Below are 13193 nucleotides of genomic sequence, written 5' to 3'. Positions count from 1 at the left end.
TTTTATACACTCCCCACCAGAGCGTTAGAGGAAAAGTGGTAAGACATTTCTCACAGGTACCCAGATTTCGTTCTAATAAAATACAGAAATTGCCCACAGCAAGCACTATGACAAGATGTATCAAATGAAGATGGTTAAAAAAAAAAAAAAAGGTAAAAGCTCTTTTGCAATAACAGCCTTTCAGAAGAAGCTTATTCTCAGACTCAAGCTGCTAATGAATCTTGAGCAGTGACGTCTCCCAAACACACATACCCATTAATACACGGACACTGCAAATGATATACCTTTTGGTCACTTCCATTTCTATCTCTTTTTGAAACACCACAATGCTCTTTCCTAAAGCAATAGGTTGTGGAAATTAGGATCTCCATTTACACTCACCATTTATCACCCCTCAGCTTAAACGCTCCCTTTTAGGCCCTTCGGTATTTCATTAAAGTAGCAGTGAAACAAAGTTTTCAGGCAGCTAAACTCCCAACTCTGCCATTACACCTCAGAATTATTGGTTTTGTAGCTCTCTCCTAATACTACTTCTATCCAGAAGATTGTGTGCAATGAATCCACACCCTTTGTTTGCAGAATTTTGCTTTAAAAATTATCTAAAACATACAATACATTATATTTATTGCTCCTTAAGAGACTGTCTCCCACTTCGCAATTCTGCAGTTGTGTTTCCCTGATTCGCCTACAGACAAAGCTTCTTGCTTCTGCCAAATTCACCCAACCGGCAGCTGAAGATCTCCTTTCTGTTTTGAGTACTGCAAGCCACTGCAAGCAGGACAGAATAAATTCTGACCCGTTTTCTGTCCTCCTGAACACATCACTACAGATGCCATGCTCCAGCCAGCAGAAACAAAATCAAGTACTGATACCCACGAACTGACAGTTCAAAGTACAGAGCCTTTAACTGGTTCAGGCGAGGTCCACGCTAACCAGCCCATGCCTTACCTCTCAGCAATGGAATGGGCCATGTTCTTCAGCCGCTCCTTGTTGGACTGGGGAGTGCCAATCTGGGGAACGACGGGACTGAGGAGTTTGTTCATCAGTTCCAAAACTTTGTCTGGGTTCTGTTGATATTAAGGTTGCAGACAAATAAAAGGAAAATGACGGGACCTGGCATTTTAAACTCATTGGCAAAGCAAAAAAAGGCCTTATCCAGTGGTGCCCAGTGCAACCTGAGAGATGCTTCCCTTCCACAGACAGTCAAGACTGAGCATGATAGCTAGAGTAAGTGACATAATGCTGCTGGCTCATGTGGAAAAAAAAAAATCATATAGCTTTCAGTTTTCCCCTAAAACACTGGTTACTGGCTTATCCCCTTTTATTTCAACCAGCACACTTTGCGTAAATAATTTCACTGGCCAGGATAACATGGGGCAGTTGCTTCAAAAGATCATACTGATCAACAGTCCAGGCTGTCTTAAATCAGAATGGACTGGACAGCCACCCTTCCCGACTTCATCACTGAAACCCTTCCACACGCAGCCAACGGCTCTGCTCCAAGAACTGCAAAATAACCTACTGGAATAAAGGCAATTCAATCTCTGAGATTAAATTTCACTTCCTTATCACAGACAGTATGTTTGAAAGTACGACGGTGAGTCAGGGGTATATTTATGGCAGTACATAAAAGATACTTACCTTTGCAAGGTCATAGAGTTTTGCAGCTTCTTCAAACAATCCTTTATTTTCTGCTGCAGAAGCCACTTTGTTAATAATAGGTTTTGTGTCACTAGTAAACTTGTCTATCACTCCAGGCTAAAGAGATGAGACAAATATGAAAGGAGAGAGAAGGGGAAAAAAAAAAAAAAAAAAGAGAGATCAGAATGCTTAAAAATTCCTGAATATTCTTGTCAAGGCAATGAATATTTTACATGTTGGATTATGATTAGAATGGCCCATACATTTCCATGGGAACACGCAAAAGGGCCATGTTAAAAATAGAAAGAGCTCTTGTGAGAGACACTATCTCCAAATGGGAGTCAGCACTGAGACATCTGCTGTTTCTAATTCATTCAAAATGACCCAGATAACAGGTCAAATTCTAAATTATTTTAATTTGCTGATGACACATTACAGTGGAGAAGAAGAAAACACAAAAGATTTCAGCAGATAACATGCCAGGGCCTCCAGGGATGCTGTTTGTGTATATTGGCTTGACACGTTGCAAATGAAATCTTATGCTGACAAAAGAAAGTGCTACAAGAATTTTAAAACAAACGTAAGTACAAAATAAAAGGCAGAAAAAAGTCAAGGAAATCTGGAAAGGATCTTACTGTAGTTGAGGATGTAAAAGATAGTATCACCTAGAACAACCTTTTTTTTTTTTTTTTTTTTTTTCCCCCAAATAAAGACAGCAATTGCTGAATTCTGGTTTCATACCAGAGAAGCACAAGAGCACAACTGCATTTAGAAGAAATTGAGTAAGTCAGGAAAACAGGATTCATCTCTAATGGCATAACTTAAAAGCCATCTCTTTAAATACATCTTACAAAACTGCAAAATGAAAAATAATTGGTAAAGATTACTGAGGTACCCTGTTTTCATGTGTGCAATCTCATTGCTTTTAAACTGACAAAAGAAAAACATCCAAAAGGAAATCCTGCCAGAAATCACAATGTTTTTTATGACAGTGGCAATGATTACAGCATGAGGCATAATCTTAAAATTAAGACCTGAACGATTCTGGAGTTTGCTTTATGCATAAAGCAAAAGTTGTCTCAGTGAACAAAAAAACTTCACCAGTTATGCAAAATTTTATACATCTACATGCCCTCTCCTCTTCCTAGGTGAAATTTTAAGGCTTCCCCTATCTTCTGACTATGTCAGCTTACATTTTAGTTTTAGAATATCACTTTTACAGCAGACACAAAATTCATCACTAAAATAAAAACGGCTGATCTTTGATCCAATACTAATCCTCATTTGTATGGAGAGGACACCTCACGTGTGGCTGTGCGTTCAGTCTGTTAGCCCTTGCTCCCTTAACTACAAGGATTTTTAATGGGCTGCAATACATTTCTCCTCTGAAGTGCATGAGGATATATGTCATATAGATAATTTTCATACACACACACAAATATATAAAAAAAGTTAACACCAGAACAATCTCACACACATTTATAGGCAAGGCATTCTTACTAATTTTTACTATATTCAGTTTCCTACTCTAGAGATGAAATTCTGACCTCACTAAAATTACCTGCTGCCCTTTCTTTCTTTAGTTATATCCTCTTTCTACAGGGACACAGTTTGCTCTGCACTTCCTGACCTGCTTTCTTATAGGACAAGTCATAGATTATTCTGTAAAATCTGATGCTTGAAGAACCAATATGTATTCAAAAAAGGTAATAATTTGGCTAATGAAAAATGAGGAAAAGCTAGATAACCTCAAGACTACTTCGGAAATCAAGTGTGGTTTGTACTTTCTATATGAAATATATACAAATTATCAACTCACCTTTCTACTGCCATCGTTTTCCAGCTTTCCAAGAATCATATCAAACTATATACACACAGACGTAAAGCAGGAAAAAAAGGGGGGAAAAAAAGAGAGAGATGAATTTTATGTATTTCATAACATACTTAGTAACTATGAAGATGCAGCCATGGGTGTATTACAAACAGGGATCTATGTCAAAATTATTACTGCATATAAATAATGCCCCCAAAAGACCCAATTAAATATCCTAAGTACATGGCCAATGTGAGAACTGGAATCTTCCTTCATCTAGGTATGTGATTGAAGCACGATGAAGAATGAGAGCAAAGAAATGCTTAAGGCTGTCTGGCCTAAGGAAGATTTCGATGGAGAGAGAAATTTCAATTTAGGTAAGGAAGGCAGAAAATGGCCATACATACCTCTCTGCTTTCAATTACTAGTTCACTAACACAACGCAAGAACATATTTTCTCCCTGGCTGTCCTTCTCATTCCTACAAAAGAAAAGGGAGGAGGAAGGTACCGTTTCTCAAACTGAAGACTTCCCAAACTGAAGGATAATTAAGCAATATAACTGGGAGGAAATTTAGACACATCTTGGCTCCTACCTGAGAAAGTAAAAATACTGCAGAGCTTCCCTTGGATCCGTTGACTCAAATTTACGGGTGTAAAGCATCAAAAGCCGTGCAAAATTAAGACGCCTGATGCCAGGAGGGTCACCAGCCTCATGGCTTACTGCAATGTCAGAAACAACACCATCAAAGTACCTAATGCCAGGAAATGTTGCTCTGATCTTCATCTCAGATTAATCACAGCAATGATCCAGAGCTCTAATGCAACTAAAACAATTAACCTTTAGCAGACTATACTGATAAACATTGCTTGTTTGATCAGTTACATAGGCCTGCAGTGTCTACAGGGTATTAAAAGGCCTCAGAAGACATTCCCTTATTGTAAAGTAAATGTGCAGGACTTACATAGCTGTGCACTCTGCCCAGAAGATTTCAGGAGCAATTTTAACTCAAACATGACCAAAGCAACATGAACAGCATGACAACGCAAGTGCTCTATCCGAAAGAGAAAAGCGATTGCAGCTTCAAATTGTGCTGTCAAGAACAGTACTTGGAAGTAGAGGAAAGGCTGCTGATTCACTGCAAAATGGGATTCACCTGAAAAAACACATACACAGAGCAAGTGAGGATGGTTTTGCAATCAGAGACAGTGGACAATTCTTGTCACAATGCATCATTATCATTTATTCAGTGTCGACAGAAATAAACACACTCGACAAAACTGAATACCTAATCACACAGCAGTGGCTGATCTGTAATTGTTTCATCGCAAATATATCATGAAAGGCCACAGGATAAAGATGCATTCAGGAAGCGTCAGTGAATAAACAGTTACTCGAAGGAGTTCCTTCTTTCCAGACAATGAACCACCAACTCTGAGAGACTGCAACAGATTCTCTGAAGACCACAACTTTTTGTCTTCATTTACACTTACCAAGTCATCCAAAAAACTTCATAAACCCGGACTTCCTAACACAGTGACACCAATGGTAGCTTATTATATCCCTCTTTCACTCAATTTTTATCTGCCTGTGAGTGATGCTGCATGCTAGAAGGCTGCAGAGTCTGTATGTCTTGGATAGTCCGAGTGACCTAATCAATTTTGACTGATCAGAAGATGAAGATGGGAAAAGGTACTCTCTTAGGCATAGATGTTCCTACAGCTTTCCAAAGTGGAAGGGACTATGATTTATGTGAAAAAGGCCAGTTTGGGTCCCCAGCAAATTACTTGAAATGGAAATTTATGAGAAACAACGAAAACCGATGCACATGGAGAAAAACCTTGGAAAGCCATGCCTACATTAGGGAATGATTGCTTTTCTGTGCTGTACTCCAACTGTGTGAAGTTTTGCTAAAAGAGCTTAGCCTATATATGGTGAGAGAAAACAATCCATAATTTAGAATGGATAGAGTACAAATAATAGCAGTGTTCTTCACAGACAGATGTTCGTTCTCCGGACTGCTGAGCGCACAGACAGGATTTGCTCACCATACCTTACTAAAGTCTGCCATTACTCTAGGGAAGCAGGCTGGTCACTAACACTCTAAAGATGCCTGTCACTAAAGAAGAGCTTTAGGGTTTATGTGGAGTCCAGCGTTTGTGTAATAACAATCGGAAAATGCCCTAAGTAGAAAAACAGAACCCCAGTAACATATCTCTTTGTGGTTTCTTACCATAGTCCTCCAGCAGCTGCTTCTGGAACTGAGATAACGTTAATCGGTCCTGCGGAGAACTCGTGCCATTGTCCTCAAAGCACACTTGGTTCAGCTAGGATCACGTCCAAAAAAAGAAGCACAGATATTTCAACTTCATCTTGCATGAGGGATGCATTCAGAAGATATGCATTCCATGTGAAGCCCTTGCTAGGATTTGACCAACTGACTACACACTACTACTAGTTGCAACATCAGGTCCACCTATTGCTGGGCAGCAAAGATCTCTAACATGGTAACACCAGAAATCCATGCAGATACAACCCAAGAGTCCTTTTGCAACTGTGCACACCAAACTCCACTGTTGGGACTCAGAATACCCACTACACAATAATCAAAATTAAGGTTTTTTGCAGTTTTAACAAATCTATGGATAATCACCAGTATCTATTCTTATGCCCCACCAAAACTGTGAGAACTTTATGTGCTGGTGACACTGACACTGTCTTTCTCTGTCAACTTTCACATCAACATTTCAATCATAATCCACCCAGAATTGAAAATTGACACAGGATTCTCACTTTAGTAAGCTGTGTTAGAACAGCTGGCAGAACAGCTGGCAAAGACTGATGTTTAATGAGGAACTTGACACTTTTCCACAAAAGAGAAGACCACACTATCCCCAAATTAACACCTGATAGTACCAAGGGTGACAGGCTAGTCCTAGGACTCAGGTTCTCAAGCTCTCCACTATCTGAAAGGCCTCAGATCACACACATTATATTGATGGAAAACACCTTGGATTAGGGAGGTTAGCAGAGCAGTGCAGAGATTACCACTTAGTCCTATTTAAAAAAAAATAATAAAAGCACTTACTTTTAGCCAAAGATAATCTTCTGTTTTATCAGCAACTTCACTCTGGTTATCTGTAATGTCACAACGGCCGATAATACAATAAACAGCCCTTTTGTATGGGTCAGTATTATTCCTCAAAGCTCGTCTATAATGGAGACGTAGTTTATTTTCTGTGGCAGGGGATAATCTAAGGAAAAAAAAATCAAAGTGATAAGTAATTCATGGAAAAAATGTGAACCCAAACTCTCCCTGTATGAGGAAACCTGGATACAAACCAATGCAAATAGGTGCATATTCACAGCAAAAGCATCATGAAAGTAAATACTGGAAGATATTTCTTCCACTTGCAAAACTAAAAACATTCATACTACCTGAAAAGACACATTTCATGTGTATTTGGTTTTGCACATGTTAATATAAATATGGTTATAATTATGGGGGAACGTCTTCAAATGGCACCATTGCAGGAAAAATCAGAAGACAGTCATTTTAAGAGTGCATTAATATTGCAGTAGATGAGCTATTTGTGTTGGATTCTGTGCAATTTCATCATTTCAGAAAAATACAGCTCATAAAGTCTTTGGAACAATTTGGGCTAGTAAATACTACTCAAGTGAGCAGGTCATTGTACCACGAAGTCCTTTATGAGAAACACTGTTTCATCTTTATCATTAAATACTGTCATTATGCTCTTTAGCATTCTATTTCTTCTATTCGCTTGGAGAGAATTTTACAGAATCGAATCAATAAAGTGTTCTCCTAGACTAAGATGTTGTTTGTCAACTCTGTAGCCAGAGTACATTTTTATAGCTGTAATAAAAACAAAATAAATCAATTAGACTGTATAGCATTAAAGTGTTTGTAATGGAAACAATGACAGTGCCTTCACTAAGGTTTCTGGAACAATCATAATATAATGAGCATTGCTAGGTGTTCTCTACAAGCCAGGTTAATTTTTAGAATGACGACATGGTCTGCACCACTTGGTACTTTTTTTTTGAAATTTTCACTGTTATTTTTTGAGGCCTGCAAACATACCTGTTCTTGCTCACGTTTTCACACCTGAGCAGCCCCACTGCACTCAGCGTACTGCAGGACTAAGGACTTCCCTCATATGAATAAGGCTGAACTGGGATATTACCATAGGCTGAATTGGGATATTACAGGTTTACGTCCCGGCACTTATCCAGGTCCTCTGATTTCCTCCCATTTCAGGCAGCATCTTAGAACAGTGTCATTCTTGTGAATGGAGCACAGCTACAGGCCTTTCAGGCATGCTGACATGTTGCAAATGTCTGAATTTGCACATCTTTAGGGCATTATCATTCCTCACCTAAAATGCAATGGCTGAGGGTGTGTTTATTGAAGTTCTTTGCAAATGCAAAGCTAAACAAGACAGCTTAAAATGCCACAGCAGAGTTCAGAGCATGCCTTAGGATGCACTAACTCAATTGCTTGCAAGCACATAAGCAGTGCACATAATCCTCTGTCAAGCGATGGACAGCAAATGCTGGAGCATGAGAATAAGCACAAGAAAGATCTGAGATGAAATGCCTCTAAAGGCCTGTAACAAACACTACTTGCTTCTATTGGGTGGCATTCTTATGAAAACAGGCATGGTAAAGTGTTCCTCAAAGGACAATCTACTAAAATAAAAAACAAGTGGGAAATAAAAAGACATAGGATTTATGACAGCATACTAAATCTCATCTGTCATATGCAGTATCGTATCATTACACATAAAGCAGCTCCAATGGTAAAAAAGCAAAGCTACACCATTGTATTATTTTTGAAATGTGAAATTGTGCATATTTTCAAACTACTCTGTCAAGATTTCTAGACTTCAAAGCCATAAATTAAAATATGCAAACTTCTTACATGTAATTTAAGTAATACAAACACCAGGCAGCCGTTACCACCAGAAGGAACTTGAGCCCTTTATATTTATACCAAGCCACTGCCTGTTTCACTACTTCACAGCAGTTTCTGTCCTTCAAAGATCTTCCCTCATTCCCAATTACCTTTTATCTTTACTGTGCATGTATTCCTGGAACCAGGTTTTAAACTCTCCCAGCTGGTGCTGTGCTCGCTTCACCACATGCATGGCTGCAGTCAAATCTCCGCAGCGCATGCAGTAGTAAATCAGTGCCCAAACAGGGTGGCCTTCCACCTCACCATCCTGAAAGATGAACACAAAGAAAAAAAATACATATATTTTTAAGCAGCATATTTGACTTATTTTTCTTTATACATATCAACTGCCTAGTTCATTATTTCTGTCCTTACACCTATACACTGATTTTGGTGAAAATTCTGCTTGCATTACAGAAGTCAGAGTCCTGGCAGTACTGGAGCAAACAGATTTGGGTTATTATTTTAGCTCAGTCACTGAAGGAGATGGACACACCTGGAGACCAGGGGCAGAAGTCAGGAGGTTTAAGTCCTGTGAAAGCTGTGCACATCCTTGCAGCAAAGGATGCGACTCCCTTTTGATTTCAGTTCTGGGAGAGATTTGGCAAAACCAGAACTAGCATATATATATCCTCCCCTCCCAGGAGTTTTCACTGTCCGCTTCAAAAGGAAGGAACACTTACAACATTTATCCATCCACTTTACACAGGTTTTATTATTTATTTGAGTGCCAAGCGTTGAGCTCAGCTGCTTGACTTCGTGCCGTCCGCAGCCTGTACGAGGCTCCACGCACCCTCCCGGGGAAGCGGCTAACCTCCCAGCTGACTGCAGTCTCCTACTGACCCATTCCGAGTGCAGACGGGCACTCTCCTCTTTGGGAGGGGAAAAGGCTGACAGGAGGTAAGTCCAAACACAGAAAAAGACCAAACAAAAGCCCCCAAACAAATCCCAGTGTCGACAGCACGCAAAAGCAGATATACCGGCCACGCTTGGTTTGTATGAACAAAGCCAAACCTTTCAGATATTCCCCTCCAAAATGGAGTTACTGTCTTGACTCATCCCTCCGCTTTTTGCGGATGGTGCAAACAAACCCACTGCAGTACCAGGCTACTGATAAGTCTTACGGGGACGACTCTGCTGAGGTATTTTAGACTGCTGCATTTGGGAGATGAAACAAGGCTGCAGGCCTCCTTTTGCCTATTTGCGGCAACCAAGAGGGAAATGTCTCAGGCTTACTACATCAAAAGAAGGTAACTTTGTATAAGAAGAATGCTTTCCAGTTACTGCCAGACATTCAAGGTGCCATTTAAAAGGCAAACTCAGAGCTTTCCAGCTACAAGAGAAAATTCTATTTGCAACAGCTGAGCTGGGAGATTTAACAGGCTTCAACGGGCTTTGGCTGTGACCGCTGAGGTATTAAAAATGTCTGTACTGAAACAGAAAGACACCAAACTAATCACAGACCTCAGCAGGTAAGCAAGGCAACAAAACTCAGCTATTTGGTTTCCAATATTACATATTTACTATTGTTTCATTTAATTTTTGATTTTTTCAACCCAAATTGCCTGTAAGCCCTGGTAATTTTGCAGGTGCACAGCTAGGACCTGCTACTATGGACAGATGAACAGGATTTTATTCAGACTCCTAAATAGAAAGGTTTTGGCTACAATTCAGATTAATTCATTAGATATTTAACCATTAACAACTGGTGTCAGCATCTTACAATGGGTGCTAAAAAAAAAGAAAAAAAAGAAAAAAAGAAAAAAGAAAAAAAGAAAAAAAGAAAAAAAGAGAAAAGAGAAAAGAGAAAAGAGAAAAGAGAAAAGAGAAAAGAGAAAAGAGAAAAGAGAAAAGAGAAAAGAGAAAAGAGAAAAGAGAAAAGAGAAAAGAGAGAAAAAAGAAAAAAGAAAAAAAAGAAAAAAGAAAAAAAAGAAAAAAGAAAAAAAAGAAAAAAGAAAAAAAGAAAAAAGAAAAAAAGAAAAAAGTGATAACATGGACTATTAAATCTCAATATGTTTTTGCTGTTTTGAACTATCTTAACATATTTTAACACTTTAATACCTCTTTAAAAATGATCAGAAGAGACTATAATTTCTAGAACTACTGACCACCACCATACTTCTGGGACTAGCTCTGAATTCAGTCAAAGGGATTTTGTCTACTACCTTCCATTTTACTAAAAAAAAATTCTGGAGAAGAAATAAGAACCCACTGCCTAAAACAATTTAAACAACACAAAGCCACTGGAAGCTTTTCTATTTTCCTGGCTGTACTGGAGCAAACAGATTTGTTATTATTTTAGCTCGGTCACTGAAGGAGATGGACATACCTGGAGACCAGGGACGGGTGCAGGGAGTTTGATGTTCAAGAAACTGCGGACTAGTTGGTAGGTCCCAGGAACTCCACCCAGCTGAGCCTGGTGCAAGTTTCCAAACACCGTCACAAAGGTGTAATTCTTGTAACTGAAAGAAACCACGTGAACAGGCTAAAATATACTTGCTGCAAAAAACATCCATTGCCTTCCAGATTCAGTGGAATCAGCAATCTTTAAGCAAATTACTCAGATGTTGAAACATTATCATGGCAACAAAATTAGCCAAAGAGTTATGTTGCTTTAGGAAGATACTGATATTTGGAAACCTTGTGAGAAACCACACTTTGAAGTCTGTGGTGCACTAGTGCAGGTTCTTCTCATTGGGCTCTTAGTATTACGTTCAGCTCAACTATGCAACTGCCACAAATCCTTTCCATCCTACTGCATTAACTCTCAGTGCTGTTACAAAAGAACATTTAAATACTACACATGCATTTGCCTCTCCTCTCCCCTCCACTACAGACAAACGTAAACCTTAGAGCCATGGACTTATCACAGGGAAATTGCAGACATAAAGAGAATTTAGAGAAAAACAAACTGGTAAAGGCAGCTTTGAGAACACCTTCTAAAAGAACCTGTGAAAGCCGTTTATCATGGCAGGTCAATATAACAACTATTCATGTTTAGAGGCAGCAGTCTCAAAAGTTAGTACACCGTAGCAATACTTCTATAGCAGCAGGAATAGATTAGCTGAGGTCCTGTTTTTCTCTGCAGCACACCATGGACTAGCGCATATATACTACTTCCTACTTTCCTTCCTAGCTACAGACCACCAGGCTACAAGACCGTGAAAAGCTATGCCAAACCTTGGCAAGCATCAGTGTATCTTGATAACAACTCTGACTTTACAGACGAGTTAAGCACATGCTCCTCGGGGCTTAAAATCACTAACACCTGCTCCAAAGCAACTGCTGCAAGAACAGCTGTGGGCAGTGCTAGATTTCAACAACCATTAGGGGCAAAGAGGAAGCTGTGCCAGGAGATGAAAACATCTCCTCCCAGGGTACTGTACCAAAGTGCAGCACCTCCAGTGCTCAGATGACAGACCAGTATCTGCGACAAACACCTACTCGCTATGCTGTGTCTCTTGTTTGCTTTCCACTGTTGAACTATCCTGCTAGCATGGTGTCGGCAGCTATTAGATAAGAGACACTGCGATATCGAGGTCTGTGAGCACGTGTGCAGTGAATAGGTAACACTGCCATCCAGAGGATTCAGCTTTGGGCTTCCTCTCTACAGCCATTCTGTCAGCTCCATGGCCTGCAACTGTGCAAATATCTTCTCTGTCAAGGAGCTTAGGCCCCTGTGATATTTGCTGAGACAGAAAGCAGGCCACTTTTCCACAGTCTGGAAATGATTTGTAGATGTTTCAATTCCAGTCCCTTGAAATTTTACATACACCTTTCAGTGTAGAAATTGCATGATCAGACTGACTCATTGCAGCAGATTTCTCCACAGTGCTATCCTCACTTCCACCCTGCACTAGCTCCAGGTGATCGGCAGGAGAAAGGAAGCACTGAAAAAGGAGAATATTTTTGTGGAGGGGATATAAATCTCTTTCTACAAGTGAAAAATCTTATCACTATGACAGATACAAAATCTTTAAGAGCAACATGGAAGGAAGAATAAAAGGTCTTTGTGTCTTCTAAAGGACTTCCCAGTGGACTCAAGGCCTTTTTAACTAGAACAGTTCTATCCTCCAAGGGACTCCTCTAAGTCCCACAGAACAAAAAAGACAGGCAGACATTCCTGAAAGCAGCACTATGTAGTTGACTTAGTGATGTGCTTGTCCGTATTACAAAGTCATTCTGGCTTGTTGTTAAGGAACCATCAAACCATCCATAGTATTCTCCTTACCTTTGTTCCAGGTAGTGCAGAGCCTGCCTCACGAACTCCATACGCACCTCCATGTTGGTCCGGACTTTCAAGGCATCGCTAGCAGGAACCAGGGTAACGTCGGTCATTTGTTTCACCATGGCCCACATCTCAGAGATGTTCTATAAACGAGCCGTTGCACACAACAATGATTAGCACAGAGATGAGCAAGGAACCGTTTTGAGCTATACAGTATTTTTATGCTGGAAAAAAAGCACAGAAGCATGGGAACAATTTCAGTCAGGTTAGATTTGTAATGGAGACACTGAAAGCAACCATGAAGGTAAGCCACTTCTGCCCAGCAGAATTCAGAGTCTACAGGATTCTCTGCATTCTTCTTGTATAAGGAGAAGATGGCTATAAAGATTTTACCTGCAACTGTCATGCAGGATTGACAATGGTTTCCAAAACTAGGCTGGGTATTTGATGCTAAGCATCCTTCTCCATTTCCAGCTCATACATCCCACTCAGTAAATACTGTCACTACATCAGCTTTCCAACTAAGCAATTGCT

At 39.8% G+C, this 13193-nt stretch overlaps 1 protein-coding gene across 2 annotated transcripts in view; it reads right to left on the bottom strand.

Moving 5' to 3' along the window:
* Nucleotides 1–13193, bottom strand: part of NUP93 (nucleoporin 93) — an 88365-nt gene that overhangs the window by 8857 nt on the left and 66315 nt on the right. For both annotated transcript variants that reach the window (XM_067302675.1, XM_013949408.2), the window contains 11 exons: nucleotides 12663–12802; nucleotides 10761–10893; nucleotides 8542–8699; nucleotides 6542–6707; nucleotides 5687–5780; nucleotides 4418–4609; nucleotides 4049–4175; nucleotides 3862–3934; nucleotides 3461–3505; nucleotides 1642–1758; nucleotides 949–1067 (listed from right to left, as the gene is read on the bottom strand). In XM_067302675.1, coding sequence (XP_067158776.1) covers nucleotides 949–1067; nucleotides 1642–1758; nucleotides 3461–3505; nucleotides 3862–3934; nucleotides 4049–4175; nucleotides 4418–4609; nucleotides 5687–5780; nucleotides 6542–6707; nucleotides 8542–8699; nucleotides 10761–10893; nucleotides 12663–12802 — 1364 coding nt within the window. The remainder of the gene's footprint in view (nucleotides 1–948; nucleotides 1068–1641; nucleotides 1759–3460; nucleotides 3506–3861; nucleotides 3935–4048; nucleotides 4176–4417; nucleotides 4610–5686; nucleotides 5781–6541; nucleotides 6708–8541; nucleotides 8700–10760; nucleotides 10894–12662; nucleotides 12803–13193) is intronic.

The sequence above is a fragment of the Apteryx mantelli genome, chromosome 10 (assembly GCF_036417845.1).
Source record: "Apteryx mantelli isolate bAptMan1 chromosome 10, bAptMan1.hap1, whole genome shotgun sequence".
NCBI classification, from domain to species: Eukaryota; Metazoa; Chordata; class Aves; order Apterygiformes; family Apterygidae; genus Apteryx; species Apteryx mantelli.
This window is presented reverse-complemented; position numbering and strand designations above follow the sequence as displayed.